The following is a 22,396-nucleotide window of genomic DNA, read 5'->3' as shown; positions in this document are numbered from 1 at the left end:
GTGCCACAAGTCGAGCAGGCAGGGGAGAAGACCGGCCTGGCTGAACAGAGAGCTTTGGCTGGAACGCAGGAAAAAAAGGAGAGCCTACCACCTTTGGAAGAAGGGGCAGGTGACTCAGGAGGGCTACAAGGATGTTGTGAGGTTATGCAGGGAGAAGATTAGAAAGGTGAAGGCCCAGCTAGAACTTAAACTGGCCACCGCTGTTAAAGATAACAAAAAATGTTTTTACAAATATATCAGCAACAAAAAGAGGGCCAGGGAGAATCTCCCTCCTTTGTTGGATGCGGAGGGAAACGTTGCCATGAAGGATGAGGAGAAGGCTGAGGTACTTAATGCCTTCTTTGCCTCAGTCTTTAATAGTCAGACTGGTCATCCTCAGGGTTTTCAGGCCCCTGAGCTGGGAGATGGAGATAGGATGCAGAATGAAGCCCCAGTTGTCGAAGAGGTGGCAGTCACTGACCTGCTCCTCCACCTGAATGCGGACACGTTTATGGGGCCAGACAAGGATACTGAGGGACCTGGCAGAGGAGCTGGCCAAGCCACTGTCCATCATTTATCAGCTGTCCCGTTCAACTGGGGAGGTCCCAGATGACTGGAAGTTAGCAAATGTGACGCCCCTCTACAAGAAGGGTCAGAAGGAGGATCCGGGGAACTACAGGCCTGTCAGCCTGACCTTGGTACTGGGGAAGGTCATGGAACAAATCATCTTGAGTGCCATTACGTGGCACGTGCGGGACAACCAGGGGATCAGGCTCAGCCAGCATGGGTTTATGAAAGGGAGGTCCTGCTTGACTAACCTGGTCTCCTTCTATGACAAGGTGACCCCCCTAGTGGATGAGGGGAAGGCTGTGGATGTTGTCTGCTTGGACTTTAGTAAGGCCTTTGACACAGTCTCCCACAGCATTCTCCTGGAGAAGCTGGCTGCTCATGGCTTGGATAAGTGCACTCTGCGCTGGGTTAAAAACTGGCTGGACGGCCGAGCCCAGAGAGTGGTGGTGAATGGAGTCAAATCCAGTTGGCGGCCAGTCATGAGTGGTGTTCCCCAGGGTTCAGTGTTGGGGCCAGTCCTGTTCAATATCTTCATTGATGATCTGGATGAGGGGATTGAGTGCATCCTCAGTAAGTTTGCAGACGACACCAAGTTGGGTGGAAATGTGATCTGCTGGAGGGTAGGAAGGCCCTACAGAGGGACCTGGACAGGCTGGATCATTGGGCCGAGGCCAACTGTATGAGATTCAACAAGGCTAAGTGCCAGGTACTGCACTTGGGTCACAACAACCCCATGCAACACTACAGCTTTGGGGAGGAGTGGCTGGAGAGCTGCCTGGCGGAAAAGGACCTGGGGGTGTTGGTTGACAGCCAGCTGAATATGAACCAGCAGTGTGCCCAGGTGGCCAAGAGGGCCAATGGCATCCTGGCTTGTATCAGGAATAGTGTGGCCAGCAGGACCAGGGAGGTGATAGTGCCCCTGTACTCGGCACTGGTGAGGCTGCACCTCGAGTGCTGTGTTCAGTTTTGGGCCCCTCTCTACAAGAAGGACATCGAGGTGCTGGAGTGTGTCCAAAGAAGGGCAACAAAGCTGGGGAAGGGTCTAGAGCACAAGTCTTAGGAGGAGTGGTTGAGGGAGCTGGGGTGGTTTAGTCTGGAGAAGAGGAGGCTGAGGGGAGACCTTATTGCTCTCTACAACTACCTGAAAGGAGGTTGTAGCGAGGTGGGGGTCGGTCTCTTCTCCCTAGTAACGAGTGACAGGACAAGAGGAAATGGCCTCAAGCTGCGCCAGGGGAAGTTTAGGTTGGATATTAGGAAAAACTTCACCGAAAGGGTAGTTAGGCATTGGAACAGGCTGCCCAGGGAAGCAGTTGAGTCTCCATCCCTGGAGGTATTTGAAAGATGGGTAGGCGTGGTGCTTGAGGACGTGGTTTAGTGGTGGACTTGGCAGTGCTAGGTTAATGGTTGGACTCAATGATCTTAAGGGTCTTTTCCAACCTTAACGATTCTATGATAAAGCAGTCCTTGTACTGTGTGTGTTCTTCAAGATGGTGTGGGAGAATGGAGCAGGAGACAGTTATCCTTCTCAAAGTGGAGCCAGTAATAAAATTATGGTATTAGTGCCTTCTTGTGAAAAGAGGATTTCCCCTATTGCTAAGAAAAACTAGCTGCGTACTTTATTCTGATGCCTATGCCTTTACCTGGAGCAGAAGCAAAACACTAATTTGTATCAGCTAGGTGCCTGTTTATGAAGGTGAAGGCTCAAGCACTTGTTTTTCCCTGGTGGGATTTTGTAATGTTTTTCATCATTTATCTATATCAGATTTGTTTAAATTTCTCAAGTTCTGTTCTGGAGGGTACTTTAACCTCTGGACTACAGGTTATTTTAATTTGAAGTAGAGCCTAAAAAGGGAGGAACCGTCCTGTTACTCATACTTCAGTTAGCAACCTCTGATCTTCAGCTTCTTAAGTCTCATGCTCCAGCTGGTTCTATTACAATTTGCCTAAGCAATGGATGCAATAAATGAGGTAAATATCCTTGACTGAAATTGTACTTGCACTTTACTAGGCCTTTAAAGTGCTACAGATGCTCTTTGGAGTCCGTGCCTTACGGAGCATGCACTCTCAGCTGTAGTTGCTAGAAGCTGAACAACTCGCAGTGTCAGAAAACAGTATTTTGAAATGCTGAGCTTGTTATCTGGGAATAAAACCATTAAGTCCGTGAATTTTGAGTTGGAAGGAGGAGAAACGATCTGTAAGTGTTACAGGTAGTGGCTGTTCTTTAGGTACCTCACTAACTATAACGAAGGAAACAACCCCTTTCACCGAGTCACTGAAGTTGAATGTTTTCCAGTTTGGGTCAGCTCAGAACATGTCCAACTACTGTTGTAAGCCTAACAGGGAGCGGTACTGGTACAGGTTTCCACTGTGCTCTTGTTTGTTTCATTGTTTTGCTGAAGTAATAATGAATTATGTGATAACACATAATGTGAAATGCAAGATCAGCAGGGCTGAAACTGAAACTTGTTAGTTCTTGAACTAAAGGGATGGTGCCGTCCTGCAGAACTGTAATGCTGCCTTGCTAAACGGGTAACAATATTGGTACAAGTTTGGTTGCAGGCAAGTAGACTCCTGGGAATGTATTCTTGATTTCTTCCCCAAGGTTTGCTTTTTTTGTCACTTGGACCCTTGCTTGACCTTTCTATATGTGGATTTGTTTCTATAACAAAACTGCTACTCACACTTCCCTAATTGTGGCTGGAGGAGGTGGCAAAAAGGTGTGACACAGACACTTGGCTTTCTCCGTAAAATTCACTGGGGCTGACAGTGCAGCAGTTAAAACTCCATTTACTAGCCAGAGCATCCTGTGTGCGCAGTATGTGTTAGTATGCTAACGGTACAGTCCTGCATATCCTTATCACACTGGTGCTGTGGCATCTTTCAAATAAACCTTGAAACCAGGGACTGGATAAATGTATGTGCATGTACGTTCATCTGTGGTCACCTCTAAGTCGCTGAGTCAGGGGCATGACTGGATCTTTCATTCTTAGCCTGTTATTGCACTGTTGGCTGGCCATTGAAGCTCAAATAGGACCTTTGCTGGTGGCTTTATCACTTGTTATTATGTTCACTTATTTATAGCTAGCAGGCACAGAAACTGAAATGGTTACAGCATTTCCTAGCTGTTATTACTCAAACAGAAATATTCTGGCTGCTGTTTGCATGCTAACTGTTATGGGTGATCTGCAAGCAGTGACTAATCAAATCACAGAATCATAGAATGGTCTGGGTTGGAAGAGACCTTAAAGATCATCTAGTTCCACCCCCCCGCCATGGGCAGGGACACCTTCCTCTAGACCAGGTTGCTCAAAGCCCCATCAACCTGGCCTTGAATACTTCTAGGGAATGGGGCATCCACAACTTCTCTGGTCAACCTGTTCCCAGTGCCTCACCACCGTCGCAGTGAAGAATTTCTTCCTTTTAGCTATTCTAAATCTACCCTCTTTCGGTTTAAAGCCATTACCCCTTGTCTTATCACTACATGCCCTTGTAAAAAGTCCATGTCCAGCTTTCTTGAGGGCCCCCTTCAGGTACTGGAAGGCGGCTATAAGGTCTCCCCGGAGCCTTCTCTTCTCCAGGCTGAACAACCCAAACTCTCTCAGCCTGTCTTCACAGGAGAGGTGCTCCAGCCCTCTGATCATCTTTGTGGCCCTCCTCTGGACTTGCTCCAACAGGTCCATGTCTGTCTTATATTGGGGGCCCCAGAGCTGAACACAGCAACACAGGTTGGGCCTCATGAGAGCAGAGTAGAGAGGGAGAATCACCTCCCTTGACCTGCTGGTCATGCTTCTTCTGATGCAGCCCAAGATATGGCTGGCTTCCTAGGCTGCAAGCGCACACTGCTGGGTCATGTTGAGCTTCTCATCAGCCGACACCCTCAAGTCCTTCTCAGGGCTGCTCTCAATCCATTCTCTGCCCTGCCTGTATTTGTGCTTGGGATTGCCCCGACCTATGTGCAGGACCTATGCGCTTCGCCTTGTTGAACCTCATGAGGTTCGCACGGGCCCACCTCTCCAGCCTATCAAGGTCCCTCTGGATGGCATCCCTTCCCTCCAGCGCGTCGACTGCACCACACAGCTTGATGTTGTCAGCAAACTTGCTGAGGGTGCACTCAATCCCACTGTCCATGTCGCCAACAAAGATGTTAAACAGCGTTGGCCCCTGAGGAACGCCACTTGTCACAGGTCTCCATTTGGACATCGAGCCATTGACCACAACTCTTTGAGTGCGACCATCCAGCCAATTCCTTATCCACCGAATGGTCCATCTGTCAAATCCATGTCTCTCCAATTTAGAAACATGCAAACACGTCTCCTTCTGGTGCCCTGAAGGGAAGTTATTGCTGAACCCCAGTGCCCGACAGCACCTCTGTCTGCCCTGAGTTTCACTCAGGTAGAGGTTGACCTGAGAGTTGAACCAACACTCTCAGTTCAGTTTTCTGAAACATTAAACAAGCCCAATTATTTGGGCATGCCTGTGTTCAGGGATAAGCAGTGGAAGCACATACCAAGCTGTTCTGATCTGACATGAGGACAAACAGAAAAATCCAGTATATTCTGTAGCCACCTGGAGAGTGAGAGCAGAGACATATGAATGAGTGGAGAGCTAAATGAGTAAGGATGTTGAGGTGTAGGCATGGGATTTGATGAGAAGGAAGAGCTGAGAGAAAAAGGAAGTGGTGCTGAATGTGCTTGCTTAAAAAGTAGTTGGAGAAGCAGATTCTGGATGGAGAAATTGCTATTTAGTGAGTAAACTGAGATGATCAGCCACTGGTGTGGTGAGAGCCCTGGAATAATCTGTCAAACTAATGGCATGTTGAGTCACTCAGAGCTTCTCAGCATGTGGAAAAGAATCCTAGAAAGACTTGAGGCTTGACACAGATCCCAGTCATCCACGGGTGAAAAAGTTTAAGCTCTAGAAGCCCAGCTTGCAGCTGATGGCTGCATCAGTCACTCATACCTGCTGCTGGTAAGGACAATGGTCACAGGGATCTGAAATCTACTGGAGAGTCACTATCAAAGACCTGTTGTCCATGTCCTAAAATGTTTGTTTTATTGGATGCGTGCAGGCTTTAAGATACTTTTTATTTTACTATATATGTAAAACTAAGTTGAGAGCTGGTTTAATAGTCATAACCGAGCTTTTTTTTTAGTTAAATGACTTAGAAATCTCTCTTAGTCTGCAAGGCTTCTGAAGAAGTGTAGTAGGCCAGAGGACTAGCATGAGAAGGGGTGCTGAACGTGATTCTTAAAATAACTGGTAGGCTCATAATTCCTTATCTTTCTCTCCTTTCTTACATATGGAAAGACTTCAGTGCGAGTTCCCTAAGAGATTTAGTAAGTTGTACACCTATTCCAGAAACTTTGATGTGACTCTTGGCTGGAATGAGTACTTTAATGGCCTGCTAATGAACACCCATTGCAGTTATTTCTGTAAAGCAACTAATGTATGTCTGTCTGTCTTTTTCAGTGGTCACAGGAGCTACTGATGGGATTGGAAAAGCCTATGCAGAAGAGGTAAGAATCCTTATCACTTGGAAGTGTATCTCAGTCTTTGGCAAGATGTCATGCTGTCTCAACTCTGTCAAGCAGAAGGTCATATCTCCTTACCTTATCTGAACATAGATATCTGTGGAGAAAGAGGTCTCTTGCCTTGCCTCCCTCAGGTGATGAGTCAAAAGTTGTATCTCTTTTTGTTAGTTTCCTTTATTTGTGAATAGTGTTTTCAGCCCTTACCTTGTCCTTCAGGTTTTATTTTTAACTTTTTTTAGTCGTTACAATTATTTTCACTTTCTCAACCTGTGGGGTTTCCTTTTGGTATTTCCAGGTACTGACTAAATGGCATTTCTAGCTGCCTGCAGTATGTTCCAATTATTCCCTATAGTTCATGAAGTCTCTGAAGCTGGGTTTTACCTCTATCTCTTTTACTGTAGTTTTGCTCTTGATGGATATGTGGGCTCCAAATATGGTACTGGAATGTATTGCTTAAGACAGAAAGTGCCTGTTAGTATGGGGCAATTTAGCCTATAAGCCCAGAGAACATCATGACAAATAGTGCTGACTACAACAATTTATAGCAAAAATAACTTTCAACTCCAGCAAAAGTAAGGCTGTCTGTACTCATTTTTGTGTTCTCTGAAATACCAGCATGACGTTGTGTGAGGAGATCAGCAGTGAGAGGTTCCCTTTTTCTGGAATTTTTTGTTCTGCGGTGCCCACGGGGAAAGTAGTGTTCATCTTTACGGGTAGTCCTTGCCCTTCAGATTTCCCTTCCATCCCTGTGTGCCCTGCCACCTGCACCCCTAGCCCCCAAATTCCTTTCTGCTTTGCAGAAAGTAGCACCTCGTCCTACTGGGTCAAGATAGGGGGAGTTGGCTGCAAAGGGAATTAAGCCTGATGCCAACAGTGCCCGATTCTGGCGTAGAGCTGACAGCTCACACATGCCAGATATCCCAGTTACGTGGCACTGAAACAATGATGCAACACTTAAATTTAACTGCCTAGAGCAAGTGGAAGGAGGTCATTGTGCCCAGGGCATAGCACTATCAGGAGGAAGCCCTCTGGTGTGAGAGACACCCTCTGAACATCATGGGAGATTAGTTTCAGGATCTATACGTTAGGTGATCGGGTGAGTGAAACTACAGCTTGCTTTATGTTCTGCTGGTGTCTCTGAGAACCAGGCTTCCTTCAAACACAAATGTGTGCTGCTCGCAGACCCCTGTATACGAACCCCTATTAAGAAAGCTGATCAGAAGTATGAGATCCTGCTGAGAAACACCTGACTGTTTCAGCTTCTCTGCTGTAGGCATAGAGCATCCCAAAAGCACCCCAAAGGGTACAAATATTCATTCTTGGGCTATAGAATAAAACACATTTCTATTTAATAAAATATATTATTGTTATTTTTTTTAGAATAAAACGCATAACTGCCCTTTGACAGTTTACATGGATGAAGAATACTTGATGAAGTCAAGTGTGAATGCAGGGTGAAATGTGCAATACCTGAAGACTTCTCAATCTTTCAATTAACTCTACAGATGTGTTCATAAGACTGCAAGCAGAGGCTTGACTTTCTACTAGAAATTCCCATCAGGTTACTATAAATGCCACTGTCATACAGCTGCCTGGGCACTGATGGCTGTGATTATAATCATGCAGATTACTTCCTTCTCCTTCGAGGAGTTTGTGAGAAATGTAACGGTGTGTTGAGAATCGCCTCTTCGAAAGTTTGACATGGTCACCAGTAAGTGATGGAAGAATGAGTTTGTAGATTCTCTGGTTATACTCTGCTCTGTTGGTTACTTTCCTACTTTTCCAAGCAAAGAGCCATTTTTACACTTTTCGCTCTTGCAGTATTAAGATATTTCTTCTGTGCTCAGCACTGATATCCTTTTCATCACTAGACCACCCCGTCATGAAAGGCAGTGCCATAGTAAATGCAAGTTTTCTTCTCTGTTTGCATAATGCTTGCCCAGTCTTTGATTCCAAAGCAGCACACTTTTTTCTTTTTTTTTGTTTGTTTGTTTTAAAGGATATGGTCAGGAGTTGCTATTTGTTGCCCCTCTCTTGCTGTGTGCTGTTTGCTTTTGCAAATCATGAGTTCAATTTAATCTCAGATGTATTTGTATGCTAGTGATAAACTAGAGGTTGTAATCCCATTGCATACTCTGCAGTACTCTGCTATGCATATCTGCTTAGTATTGCTTTTTGTAGATCTTCTTCCTGTACCTGCTCTAACAAGAGCTTTAACTCTGCTTTGGTGGGCTGTCAATGACATTCCTTTCCGTCTTGGAGAGAAAGGGCTTTAACAGCAGCTGTGTTTCACTACCAAAGTGGAAAATGTGTTAGTTACTAACATGGGATTTAAGGAAATCAGACAGCTACATCCACCAACTCTATTAGAATGGTGACTCTTGCTTGCATCAATCCTTAGGCTACAAGAGCATCTTCCCAATGTTTGCTACTTTGGGTGAGGTTTTGTGATTAGTTTTAAGGTCGTCTTATTCAGTCTTTTCATGATCCTAGGGGCACTGGCCAAAGATCCAAGTATAATGGCAGGTTATCTACAAAGCAACTGAATCTTCCTTGTTCCTTACATAAAAATGTAATTAGTTACTGGGATCTCAGAGGATCATTGTTGCTCTTTGGAATATTGTGGTTCTTTTCAACTCACTAGGCCTCTACCAGTGAATTCAGAGTGCTCCGCAGAAACTGGTCGGTTTCATCAGACTCAAACTGAACTTGCTGTTGAGCACTGTATCTTTTCCAAGTTTGATTACTTCTCTTAAGTGGTATTTGTTCCTCCTTACAGGCTCTTTCCTTGGCCATTTTGTGTGCTCTGTACTCCGAGAATTCTGCTTGCAAATGGGTTTCCATTTCCCGATTTCAGATGCACTTCTCAGAGTGTGTCCCTTTAGTATCAACATAGCAGCAGTTTCTATCAAGCTCACTCTTGTGGTGGAAGTTCTCTAAACGTGCTGAGGTTCCACCAACTAGGTGCGTTGGCATGGCTTTGCCTCTTCGGCTTTTGAGACAAGTACAGCTGGATACCTTTCCATAAAGCTCAGGTACCTACTTAAACAATCTGGGAGCTCAGAGGTTATGACTGCTGAAAGAAAGCAAATCACGTGTCAACGATCTGGAGCTTGCACCCATGAGGAACATCTCTGGGGCTTTTTTGCCCCATGGGAACCACAGCTATTTCAGACTCTGAGTAGATTACTTTCAGGTTGTCCTCGGTGTCACAGGCTGAGATACTTTAGGTAAAGTATTTGCCTTTGCCGCCTTGATCCTGTGGAATGAGAGAATGCTGTGTTATTCCCTTCTCTCCCCTGCCCTCCAAGCCTACAGCTTGGCTTTATGAAAAGTTTATTCCAGTGAGCCAGGTGCTTGTCTGGAGGTGGATGTATGTGTGGACTTTTAGACAATCGTCCTCATAACACTAGATCATTTCCTTGAGCAGAAAGCGTAAGTTACCCGTAAGCCTGAAGTTGGCGGCGAATTGTTAGCAGTTCCTAGCGTGAGTGTCTTTGGTTTCATCACACCTCACTCTAAGCTCATGAGAGATCTAGTATGAGATTTCTTCTGCTCAGAGATCGCACATGGGAGTGAAGTGCAGAGTTCGCTGATGAACTTTGTCGTTCTTCTCTGTTGTCGTGGTTTAACCCCAGCCAGCAACTAAGCACCACGCAGCCGCTCGCTCACTCCCCCCCAGTGGGATGGGGGAGAGAATCAGAAGGGTAAAAGCTAGAAAACTCATGGGTTGAGATAAGAACAGTTTAATAATTGAAGTAAAATAAATTAGAACAGTTAAATAGGCAAAGCAAAAACCGTGCACGCAAACAAAACAGAACAAGGAATTCATTCACTACTTCCCATCGGCAGGCAGGTGTTCAGCCATCCCCAGGAAAGCAGGGCTCCATCACGCGTAATGGTTACTTGGGAAGACAAACGCCATCATGCCCAATGTCCCCCTCCTTCCTTCTTCTTCCCCCAGCTTATATACTGAGCATGACGTCATATGGTATGGAATAGCCCCTTGGCCAGTCTGGGTCAGCTGTCCTGGCTGTGCCCCCTCCCAGCTTCTTGTGCACCCGGCAGAGCAGGGGAAGCTGAAAAGTCCTTGACCAGTGTGAGCGCCACTTAGCACCCATTCAGAGACAGCTTAGCACTACTTAGCAAGAACCAAAGCATCAGTGTATCATCGACATTGTTCTCATCCTAAACCCAAAACACAGCCCCATACCGGCTACCAAGACGAAAATTAACTCTATCCCAGCTGAAACCAGGACATCTGTGAAAGAAGCTTTCTTGTTTTGCCTACTTCTGCTAGAAAGGTAGATGAGATTAAGTCACTTTAGGTTGTCGCTATACTATGCTGTGGTTTTGGTGGGTTTTTTTAGATTTCCTTTAAGACCTATTCTCATCTGCTTCCTAAGGCAGTGAAGGAGTTTTATTGGAGCAATGAGAACTTACCTGTTTTTTTATACGTAGGTGTTAAGTGTCTGAAGAGCAGTGTTACTATGAACTGTGGATATATTGTTTTTACTTTTCACTGGAACGGGGACTTACAGTAGTTACAAACATTGTTTGTTTTCATTGCAGAGTAATTCAGATACGTAGCTGTCTTTCTGCAGACGGTTTTAAATTGAACTGTTAGATCACATTGCAAACCTGCAGCGGTAGGTCTGATTTGATGACCAGGATATGCTCAGGCCACAGCTTAAGTTACACAGCTTCCCTAAAAGAACTGCATGAGTAAATTAACCTTCATACCTATGATTAGTACAAAGGAAGAGTGTAACCTGACTAAAGGAAGCAAGTATTGAGTGCTGGGGTAATTTTGCAACATGGTTGTCCGAGTGACCATGGATATCTTAACTTGGCATCTTAAACAATTATGGGTAATAACTTCTTTGATCTGAGTTGCAGAGGTGTTGTAAAAGTTCTGTAAAATATCTGCTGTTGGTTTTCTGTTTTATAAAAATGCCTATACACCTGTATTGGATGACTGAGATGATGATAAATTTGTTGTGAAGGGAATCAAGTAAGAAGTCGCGTGGAAGTATTTGTCCTGGTTTACCCTTTCATGTCTCTCTTTAAAATTGTTATTTTTTCAAACTTGCTGGTCATATATTGTTGTAATGTTTGACGAATTATACAATTCCTTCAATTAGGATACTAACTTGAAAGCAGTTCATGGTTTTTCTTATGTCTCCTGTTTTGTTTTGTTGCAGTTAGCAAGACGTGGAATGAAGGTGGTTCTCATCAGCAGGTCAAAAGAAAAACTGGACCAGGTTGCTAGTGAAATAAGTGAGTTGAAAACTTCTTTCCTAAATTTCACAGGCATGCTTGATAAATAAATGCAATTGCACATGAATTTCATATATGCTAATATATACAGATTTAATTTTGAAAAAGGTTTGCTCTTGTGCACAGTGCAAATGTTACAGATAGAAGTGGTAAAGGCCTTGCAAATTAATTTTACAGGTGTTCATATTTAATTTCTGAGAACAGTAGAGCTTAATTCTGGAATAAGTACTTCTAAAACTGTTAGTCTTCCATAAGAACAGCTTACCAGGTCAGACCAAAATACCACCTATCCCTATAGTAGCTGTCTAAAATCATAATAAGGAGAAAAACATGTAGCCGTTACTTCATCTGAATATTCCCTCAGCTTGAAGCAAGTTTGATTTTATGGGCTTCAGCCACAGGGTGGTTTTTTTGTAACTCACAGTTGCTGAAAAAATGTTCTTTATGTTACTCATTGTATTACCAACTATACAAATTTATTGTGGGTAGCCTTCCCCTCCTCCCCCTTTTTTTGTTTTGCTTGGATAAACTACTCAAAGATCAGATTAGAGAGCTGTAAGGTTTTTCGGGGTGATGAGTGTGCATAGTCACAGGAATATAGGGAATGAGTTAATGCATTTAAGAACATGTATGAGGGATTGTTTCTTCAGTAAGTGTGTAGTAAATGGCTGTAATGCATAAATAAGAGAGCAGCTTAAGTATTCCAGTCACAACTGTAAAATGGATATTTGTACGGGGTCAGTTAGGAGAAAGCTTCCTCAAGTCTCATGGTGACAAATGATTTTCCAATCGGAGCAAAGTATAACCATAAGACACAAGAATTCCTCTTGTAATCTAGATCTCTTTTATTAAGGCAGATTTAATGCAAAGTTATTAGTTTATGCAGAGCATGTCAAGATACAGTGAGAAATGTAGCCTTGTGTGTAGAGTTTTTTGATAAGTAGGAGTGGGGGTTGTGTATTATAAAGCAGGTTTCTCGGCATAATGATGTTGGGTAAAGAAACCTTTAAGATTATGCTTCTGTCTTACCCTCCCTTGTCTTGTTTAGACTTTCCCAAAATGATTTGTGTACATAATGCAGATAATTGCAAGAAGTGCTCTCTTTCAGAGGTCATAAGTGTATTATTTTGGTTTGAGTTTGTTAAAACTTGTAATAAATTTTAGTGGCACTGCTTTACTGTAAAGCATAATCTGTAAGTCAAGCCTTAACGAACTGTCCTGTACTAAGTTGTAACGGGCTGCTTAGTGAATGTAAGGATGACTAAAAGACTCAAGGACTTCAGCTTGCTTAATGGTAACTGTTTTACTAGTTTACTGAAAAATAGAGGGCATACAATTCTGTTGATGTAAATGCCTCTGTCTCTGATTTTTAGCGTCCAATGTAAGATGGCATATGTAACTGTTTTCTAGACAGAAAAGTCTTCCTTTGTATGTGTTTGTCTAGGTGGTAGAGAGCATTCCTTCTTAGAGCAATAGATGGCATCAAGTCCTGTCTTCTGCTGGTTTGGAAGTAATTGGCATTGTTCGGTAGTATCCTGCATGTAAGGATGTCACCGCAGTGTCTGGATGTACCTGTGATACTCTAGTCAATACAGTCACAGTGTAAATTAAACAGTATAGGTGTTACTGCTCGGGTAACCTGCATGAGTAGTGAAGCTTACTGCAAAGACATACAGAAGCTGCAACAAGGAGGTCTTTTTGGTGGTTCGCCGCAGTAGCTGGATGGTAGTTTGCTGCATATGTGGGCGTATAGAGTCGTGTTTCTTACTCTGCTGTATAAGGTTGTCTCACTAAGTAAAAGTGTAACTGATAAAAGTATCTGCAAATACCTTGTTCTGAAATCAAACACTTAAGCATGAAGCGACAAGCCTCCTGAAAGTGGTCATAACCCTTTCTGTACCAGTGTGGAAATCTCTTCCTCCTTGGGAATTAAGCATGATGCTGACGAGAGAGAAATCTCCTGCTTTGAGCTTTCAGCACTTACATGATAGCTGCTGGGGGAGTTTTTCAGATTAAAAAAATAAGTACATGTACCTATGTAGAGCAGCCTGTAATACGTAATTAATGCTAGGCCTCACCCAAACATGTTTCTGCTTTCTTTCCTAAACCTTTCTGAAATGAGATGACTCACGTTGGGTTTTCAGAACATTTCTTTTGACAATGCTGAGCTACTGAAATGTATACCTTGTTCACTGTGGCATATGCTGAAGGATTAGGATAGTCTGCATAATCAAGCAAGCCTGAGTCGCACTTTCAGATCCTGCTAGGTTTTAGCAGAATAGAATTTTCTTGTATGCAGGCTCATGTAGTCTCTGCAGTCTGTTCGAATTTGTCATATATAAGGTGAGTGATGTTTTTAGAGCTAAGGTTGTAACTACTTGAGTGTTTCCCTTGCAGGCTCCTAAGGCAGCTTTAAACTTCCTTATGGTGGTCCCACGATTGTTCTTCAAATTGACATGAGCTTGCTCTTCTTGAGTAATGACCTGTAATCACTTTAAGGAAGAATGGCTATTTCACTAATTCCAGTTCTTTGAATTGTGTGAGCCATGCATGCTTTCTGTTCCTTCCTCATTTACACTGATCAGAGTCCTGCTCATCCTAGTGAATGGATAGATGCCCTCTGCCACAAATAACGAGAGGGCCTTTGAGGATCAGGTATGTTCATTCTATTTCAGAAGAATATTTTCTTGTGCTCTTAGGATATACTTATATTAAGAGTGGTATCTGTGTACAAAACGCAAGTTGCATAACCACCATCATAAGGGAAGCACTGATACGTCTTTCTGAATGTTAAATGCCAGCTGACCTGGACCTGGTATCTAGTTTAGTTCATGCTACATCAGTGTTCCAGCACCTTTTTAAAGTGTCTGTTGTATTACATTGTTAAACACTTTAAAAGGTTCAGAAAGAAAACTTCTCTGTGAATGGAGACAGTTATTTGAACGCCATGTAATGAGGCTGTTCCCTGATTTGCTGTATTTAATAACGAATATGGTTCAAGACATCTCAGGTGCTCTGTTCAAGAGCCGTGGATTTGCAAGCAGAAAAGCTGCAGTTATTGCAGTGCTGCTGGTAGGTATGTTCTGAGCAGACTTGAGAAGAACTTTGCTGTAGAAACTCGTTTCCTAGGGGCTGCAATATGAAGAATGTAGTGAAAACCAGTCAAGCAGGGAAAACACTTTAAGGAGAGCTTGCCTGTGGGGAAATTGGCAAAAGAAGAATTTGGTATTGGTGTACGTTATTAGCTGGTGGCTTCACAGGACAGGTGGTGGAGTTGTGCATGAGCTGTGGGAGACAAAAAGAAACAGTTGTAGCTAAGTAGTGTTTCTATTTACAAGTGTAAGTACCTACTTATTTGTAGGTAAGTGCATATAAATGCAACACAGGAGATTTTGAGTTTGTCATCGGTTACTATTTAATTCAAAACTTTTTTTAAAGTAAATTCCCATTTGCTGCTTTAAAGTTGGTGGTTGTTGGTATTACATACACCCAGGTGATAATATTAGCTCCTAAGAAATTGTTTGGACTGAAAAAAAAAATTTTTTTCCCAATGTATTCTTACAAATGATCATTTAGTTGGAATACATTGTCTTTTAAGCCTTTAATACTGTTTAAGAACTAGTGTTCAAAACTTTAATTTGATTCTGCTACATGCCTTTCTTTAAGAAAATGTAAGTTTTTGCAATTAAAATATGCGTAGCTGACTATTTACTTCCAATAAGTTTTCTGAGCTCAGCGTGTAGTGTTCCTGAAGTTGCTTGGTTGTAGTAGTTTCATCTTGAGCTACTGTCTAACCCGAAGATTTCAGGTACATCGTAAACTGGTAGCTGTCATGTTTAGACTTGGGATCTATTGCTTTCTCAGTACTCTGGCATGATTTGTGAGTACAAGAAAGGAATGGGATGTGGTGCCAAACCCAGAAATGTTCCTTCTCCATTTCCTAGGTAGGTGGGTTTTACAGCTTTCTTCTGCTTTCTTGGTAATAAGATAGCAGGGACCATTCTGAAGCAGACCTGATGCTGACCGCTGTGCTCGTGCCTCAGCTGTTACCGTGACCTACTGCTACAAGTGGCCAGTGTCCCCCATGGCAAATCTGTCCCCTGCAGATGCTCAGTCGCACCTACCTGGGAGCACTTTGCCCCTTAATCTCTGCTCTGTCACTTGCATTCCTCACCCCGCTGCACCCCGGTAAATCCTCCTCGCATTTTGGAGTTGGCAGGTAGGAATATTTGCATTTAATAGAGGAGGCTGAAATGCAGACAAACTCGAGGAGGAAGGGGACATCATCATTTTACTTTTCTTGCGCAGAAATGACAAGGTTCACTTTCCTGAGCTTAACTTGAAGACTAACTGAATCTGGCAGTTATTTTGACCTTTTGTGATCTATTTCAAGGTAAATTAATGTGTTTGCAGTCTTCCATCATCTGAGCCAGGTTCAGCTTGACATACTTGAAATCCCCCTATATTTCTTGGACTTGACAAAATGGCTTCAAATATTTTGGACTTGTTTTGATGCACTGAAGTCACCTTTCACATAAAGTTGGAGCATAAGGATCTTTGATTCAAAATGAGCTCTCGGTTTTCATCTCTGAAGAAAGTTTCCCTTGGATGAAGTGAAGAAAGTCCCCATGGTTTTGCCTTGAATGGTGTCAGCTGCTTACTAAAGGAGCAGTTGTCGGACACTGTAGAGAGCTGACAGAGGATTCAAGTCAAATTAATTTTTATTAATTTGTCAATAAATGAAATAGATGACCCCTGAATACAATCAACAGAGCATGTAAAAGACAGAGAACAATTGGGAAGGGAGCTTACTTTTAAATGTGTGTGGGTTTTTTTTTGCCTTTTTTTTCTTTACGAAGCATCTTGCTTCTGTGGCTTGGGGGGGTTTTCCCCCCTTAGTCCATCTTTTTTATCATCTTCTCTTGCATTTTCTCAGTGAAATTTTGCCTGGATTAACTTGAAGAAACTGAGCAGAACGCTTCTAGAGAAACACTTGACAGATGTCCTGCACACTACAGGGTGCAGTCCTAGGACTACTTCATCCTTTAGAAGAATTTTGAGGCAGCAGCAAGGTGGGATGAGACACAAGTGAAACGTTCTGCAGCTGACTAGTGACATCCTTGCAAAAGGACTTTGTTTTACATATCAGCTGTCAGCATACAGAGTGACAGACCATGGTGTCATAGTTGCTTTTAAGGATGAAAACCAGTTCAGAAAAGTTTAGCAGTCGGTGTGATGGGTCACACATAGCAGTAAGTGATCTGGCAAGTTCTAGCAGACGGTGCTTTTTCAAACCTGCCAAGACTGAGTTAGCCTCTCCCAGAAAGAAGGATTGGAAGCATGCTTGCTGTGAACCTCACTGCCAGAGTGCCTCTTTGCTTATTTGTTGTGTTGTGTTGATAGTTTGTAAACCCATAAAGTCCAGGAGAAGAAATGTGTAAAGGTTATTTAAATGTGAATTAGGTGCTTTGGGTTTCCTCTTCTGAATATAAACTACAGCAGAAATAGCCTCTTCCACACCTCAGATACTCTGTATATTGTGTCTATAGGTTCAGGACTAACTCTGGGACCTAATGGTGTCTTGAGTCTTAATGTATTACGTGCTAGGTAATTGGATCAATGGGGCAGATGACTCACTCGGTACTTCTGAAACTCAGGCTGAAGAAGCAGGAATTAGTCATCCCTGCAAACATTCAGGGTCACTGCTGCCTCTACCTGGCAGTAGCTGGGTGGGGGAATAGGCTGCATTTTCTTTAATACACAGAAACTTAATGCCCGTCTCTGCTAACAACCTATTTGTAACATAAGCTTTTGTGGATGCCAAAACCAAGAGACCTTGTGCTAGTCTCTGGGTCATTAAACACCTTCTGTTAACACAAAAGCTGCAATATATTGCTTATCACTTTCAGTGTAAAATAAACTGAATATTACATGAAAAACGAGTATTGGGTTGTTTTCGCTGAGTGAAAGTCTGTTTTGCAAATCTGGTTGAAGGCAATTGGTGGAAGCTCTATTGCTGAGAGACTTAAAATTAGGCCTTTTAAGAGGCTCTACAGGGAATGGTCTCTCTCTGGCACAAGGAAAGGACTGGATGATGCAAACAGCGCTGTCCTCCTTCTACAACTCCATTCTATGAATGTGTATTTTAGTCCCTTGTCACTTTTTTAGCAGGTTGAGTTACATTACACCAAGCCCTTTTTATCTGTCAAAGCTGTAAAAATCCCTGATAGACTTCTCTGCTGAGGAAATGGTGATAATCGCTTTTATGTTTTTTCAGGAATATGTTGTGGTGAGGAAAATAATTAATGCTGGTTAGTAGCTCTTCATAGAGAAAGGAAACTCGGTTAATCTGTTTTTCACAACAAAATTCTTTAGAAAAAATCCATGAATATGAAAAATAAACAATATTTAAAATGGTGTAACTAGTGGATACAAGTATGCTTGCTGTGTAACTCCTTAAGCATGTGCAACACTTCCAGTGCTGAACTGGCTACTCTACGACTTTGTGCATTAGATATGGACTAATTAACAACGTATTCTCCCTTACCAGTAGCACTTTAGAGAACCCTGAAAACTGCTTTTAAGTGTCTGTCTTTTGACTGCAGTAAACAGTTTCATCTGCATTCAGAATCCACAGAAAAGTATCAGAGCCATAAAAAATAATGCTGAATTAGCCTAGAAGCTTGTTTCACTTTTAAAATTTGTTTTAATTCATGTAGAGTGACTCACTTAAACGTCTTGAAATTGACTTGAGGGTAAGGGCACAATTTTTTTGTTAATCCATACCATGATACCTTTCAGTCTCTGTCAGTGGCTCTTAAATTCTTACTAAATAATTCTCCTGGTCATTCTGGAATTCACTCTGTTGAACTTAAATCTGAAAAAAAGTGGTTTGTTTGTTTGTTTTTCAAATCATTACTGTCCTAATTATATGGCTGGAGAATTTACACTTTTATTTTCAAAAAGTGATGAAACATTCATGTTTACATGTATACACATATCATGTGTACACATTGTCACAGTCAGGCAATAATAATGACATTAAGGAAAACTAAATGTTACAGGAAGTATTGGAAATAGTCCATATGCCCTTTGTAAAATGAGTTAGTAAACTAAAAATAGCTTTCTTCATGCTGTGTAAAAACCAGTACCACCAATGAATATCAAAAGCCTGGAGGGGGGTGAAAATAGTGTTGGGGAAAGAGGAAAGAAGGAATGGGAGTTTGAGATGCTGCCTGTCACACAGTACTAACCTTCCTATACCTCACGTTGCACTTAGCCCTGCAACAGCTTGGGATTGCGTCCTAACAAACTCTTTGTGCAGCTTTAGCCATGGTGGATATTTCGAGGTAGCGATGAGGAAAACCACAGAAGGGCAAAATGATGCTCTTCTTGGAAGGCCGGACTCCTGACCTGGAGGAGGACGGTCGCACGCGCGGTGTCTGTCGGTGCCTCTCGTGCCTAGCCCTGTTGCGGCATACTGGAGCGAGGGGGCGTGCGTGGTGAGCATCAAAGCTGTGCTTGCCTTGCTGCCTGAAATAACGTCGACGTTTGGAAACATTGCAATGACTTGACTGTGCAGCCCCCCTGGCTGTCAGCCTCTGCAGCTGTTTTTACAGGCTGCTTGATTTTGTGTTTTTAGTTAGCTTTGTAATTAGGACAAGCTTGATTTAGGAAGGCTTACAGTGTTGAGCATAATATTTGGGTGAATGGGCTTATTGATTGATCCTGTGTGTTGCTCAGAATGTTTTTCTGACTTGGTAAGTGTATCTTAGAAGCTGTAGTATATTTTGATGTAATGGGAGTCAGGAGCAAATGGAGGCAAGTATTAATAAAGCGTATTTTCTTCCTATGTTTTGTAGTAACAGTACTGCTTATACACATTAAAAACTTAAATGTCCCCTGTGGCTCAAGGGTTTGTGGACTTTGGCTTAGAGATCCATCTTCTGCTGTGTTGTCTTTGAAAGCAGAGAAGTGAGGAATTGACTTGTGTGTGTGTGTATATTGAAACTTACAGCTCTTTAACAGAATTGTAACATTTTAAATAAAGTCTGGCATTTTTTTACCCATTCTATACTTCTATGTGATTAATTTTTAAAATATTCACTATTTTTCAGGAAGCCATAGCTATGAAATTACATGTGCAACTAGCGCAGTATCTAAGCAATTCCCTGGCAGTGTTGCATATGTAGTTGAATGAAAGGAATCTGAACCTATTCGCTAGTGCTTGACCAAATGTGTATACACATGTGCTTTTAAAAATGTGTTGAAACATAGCAAGTTCTGTTAAATTGTAGGCAGGCATCTCATGATGCTATGTAGAAACTGATACAGTATAGCATTCCTACCTGGAGACTTCTTTTGCAAACCAGGTGCAAACAGAGCTTTCTTTTAGCTACAACTTTAACTTTTGTTATTCCTTAGGTTACCAGTACTCTGCTTCAGAGTTTTACAGAAATGTCTATAACTTACATATAGTAAAAATCCTACTGTACCTGTCTCTGCTTATCTGCTCCCCTCCTGAGCGCTTGTGCTCTCTTGCATGGGGTCTCTGCTGTGCAGCATCTCTCTGGATGCAGGTTCAGCACTGACCCTCCCTTATCTTCTGTGCTGCTCTCCAGGCCCTGGTCCCTCTTGTTTCCTCTTTTGCACAAAGGAGGAGTGTGATCTGTCATTCGGGATAAGGACTGATACAGCTACACAAATGGGAACTCTCACCCGCTCAGAAAGGCTAGTCTTTTAGGTATTCAGTTTGTCTGTGGACTTGGCAATGAAAACATAAATAAAATGCATGTGGCAAAAGAGTCCAGAGGTTTTGCTCTAGATTGCCTTTTCTCTTTCTGTTACCTGTGCTACTGGATCTGATTCCTGAAGAATATTGCAGGTTCTCCAAGGTGTCTGCTCTTTTTTCCTAATAAGTATCCATATGCTCGTCTGGTAACTCTGTGACTGGTTTTGGCAGGGGGGGAAGTTTGTACCTCACTTTACATGTCTTTCTCAATATCTTGAACTTCATTGAGTAACTTAGAACCGTAATTAACAGCTGGTCTCTATTCTGCTGAAAGGTAAAGCTTATTCCTTGCATTCTTAAGTCCCTACAAAATGATCAGAAAAAGCTAGCTCTTCTTATACCCAGCGGACTTTAACATGCTTCTATATGGTGAATATTATCAGTGCATAATAACAATCGGCTGTCATCAGTCTGAAAGTATTTGATCCTTCTGGAAGACAGATTCCAGCCATACGTGACACTCCGTGTGCTACTTTTGTGACCTCTGAAAGTCCCAAATTGAACACGTTCCTCAAATGGATGGCTCTCCCTTACAAAAACCCAAAGACCTTGTAGAGGCTATGTGCAGCCACTTTATAGTCTTAAATTCTCTTCATTTCTGCCCTGCATAGATAGAGTGCTAAAAAGCAGGAGGGTTTAATGTTTTGCTTTCATCTCTCAGCTTCTTACCCTTTATTGAAAGGTTACAAACTCTCATTCTGAAGACTGGGTACTAGATTAGGGTGAGTTTTGCCACTGCAGTGATACTGGAAAGATGACATCTTTATTTGTGGATGTAGTTGAATCTCCTTACTTAAACAAATTTTTCCCCTCCTGTGTGATGAAGAATGGAGAGCTGTTTTTCTACTGCTTCGCTTGCATCTCTGGCCATCCTGAAGCTAAAGACCAAGGGAGACTTGTGTTTTTGCAAGCAGTTGCTTTATACCACATCACTGTGACGACAATATTTATATAAGGCTTTGAATGTAAAGCAATGAGATGCTTCAGTTCTAGCAAGAGGCTTTTAATGTACTTTTCCCTGAGCTTGAAATAACTGTTCCCAGTACTTGCTTACAATGTGGGCCTTGTATCCTGAACCTCTCTGTTGCAAAGTTGACTGGATTTGTTTCAACATACTCAGTGCAAATTCAAGCTGCTGTAGCCAACTTCTTTGAAACAGGTGGTGCAAGTACTAATGTAATTTTATTAGGGATGGTGATCTTCCTGTTTCCCGGCAAGACTTTGTACCACAGGCCCTTTAACACTGACACTGCTTCCGTCAGGTAAACCGAGCTGCCTCTCCTGATCACCAGGCTAGTGTCTGTTTGCTTTCGCATCTAAGTACACAAGGTTGCTCCTCTGGGGGAACCTTCTTTCAAGCCCCGTTTATCTGTGTCTGAAAACTTCACTCCCTTAGCATTTTCTTAGCTTGTCAACCAATACTTCAGTTTAAGGGGGCTGCTGCTTTGAATTATTTGCAAGCTTCCGAAAAAATAAATGTGAAGATGCTTACCTCCTAGCCACTTTACAGTTCTTTATTAGGCTTTTTTTTAGGATGTAGCTCACTGTAGTTTCTAACTTTCCACTTATTTTTTTTTAATTCCAGTGTGATCCTTTTTTCTGGTGTTCTGGGTAACGCGGTGCTATTTTGCACCTGAATTTTTTTAGTAGCAAAGGTGTGCCCTAGTTTGCCTGATCATTTAGATTAGTGTTTTCCTTGCGTAGCAAGACACTGGATACAATTCCTCTAAGTCGGACATCTCACTGGCCTTTGGAGTTAATTAAGCTTTTGCTTCACCTGGTGAGGTTGTAACTAACCATCTTAGATGAGAAATCAGGTAAGTGTTGTGTCTTTTCAGCTGTTGCTTGGGATGGTGCTGGTGTGCTTTCTGCCCCTGAATTGTCCTTTCTATGCCTTTCTGTCTTCAGTTCCCTGCTGCCTCAGTTGTGCCTGCTCCATGGCTGCCCGCTTGCTGAAGTGCATGGTTTCCAGCTCCACCAGTCTGTCTTCCTTGAGTATTACTCCCTGCTCCCATCACCACCCCCCAGTCCTGCAGCATCTTTCATTTATGATCTTGCTGGCTACAAACTAACTTCATTTGGCATCTGGAGGTACTGTTTCCATCATAAGGCAGAACTGGGGGTCTCTTCTGGACCTCTTAGGCTTAATCTGCTCTCTAGCAGCCTTCGTTCTTGCATTTCTAAGTAAACACTAATGTCATATCTGTGTAAGTGTAGATATTCTTCTGTGAACTATTGATATCTT

The 22,396-nt window shown here is 42.6% G+C and overlaps 1 protein-coding gene across 1 annotated transcript in view; it reads left to right on the top strand.

Annotated features, from left to right (window-relative positions):
* Window positions 1-22,396, top strand: part of HSD17B12 (hydroxysteroid 17-beta dehydrogenase 12) — a gene marked incomplete at its 5' end in the record, with an annotated part of 94,482 nt that overhangs the window by 31,463 nt on the left and 40,623 nt on the right. Inside the window, 2 exon segments of the mRNA XM_082318611.1 lie at window positions 6,019-6,065; window positions 11,285-11,360. Of these exon segments, the coding sequence (XP_082174737.1) occupies window positions 6,019-6,065; window positions 11,285-11,360 (123 nt within the window).

This window comes from Platalea leucorodia, assembly GCF_965183815.1.
Source record: "Platalea leucorodia genome assembly, chromosome: 7".
In the NCBI taxonomy this organism is placed as follows: Eukaryota; Metazoa; Chordata; class Aves; order Pelecaniformes; family Threskiornithidae; genus Platalea; species Platalea leucorodia.
This window is presented reverse-complemented; position numbering and strand designations above follow the sequence as displayed.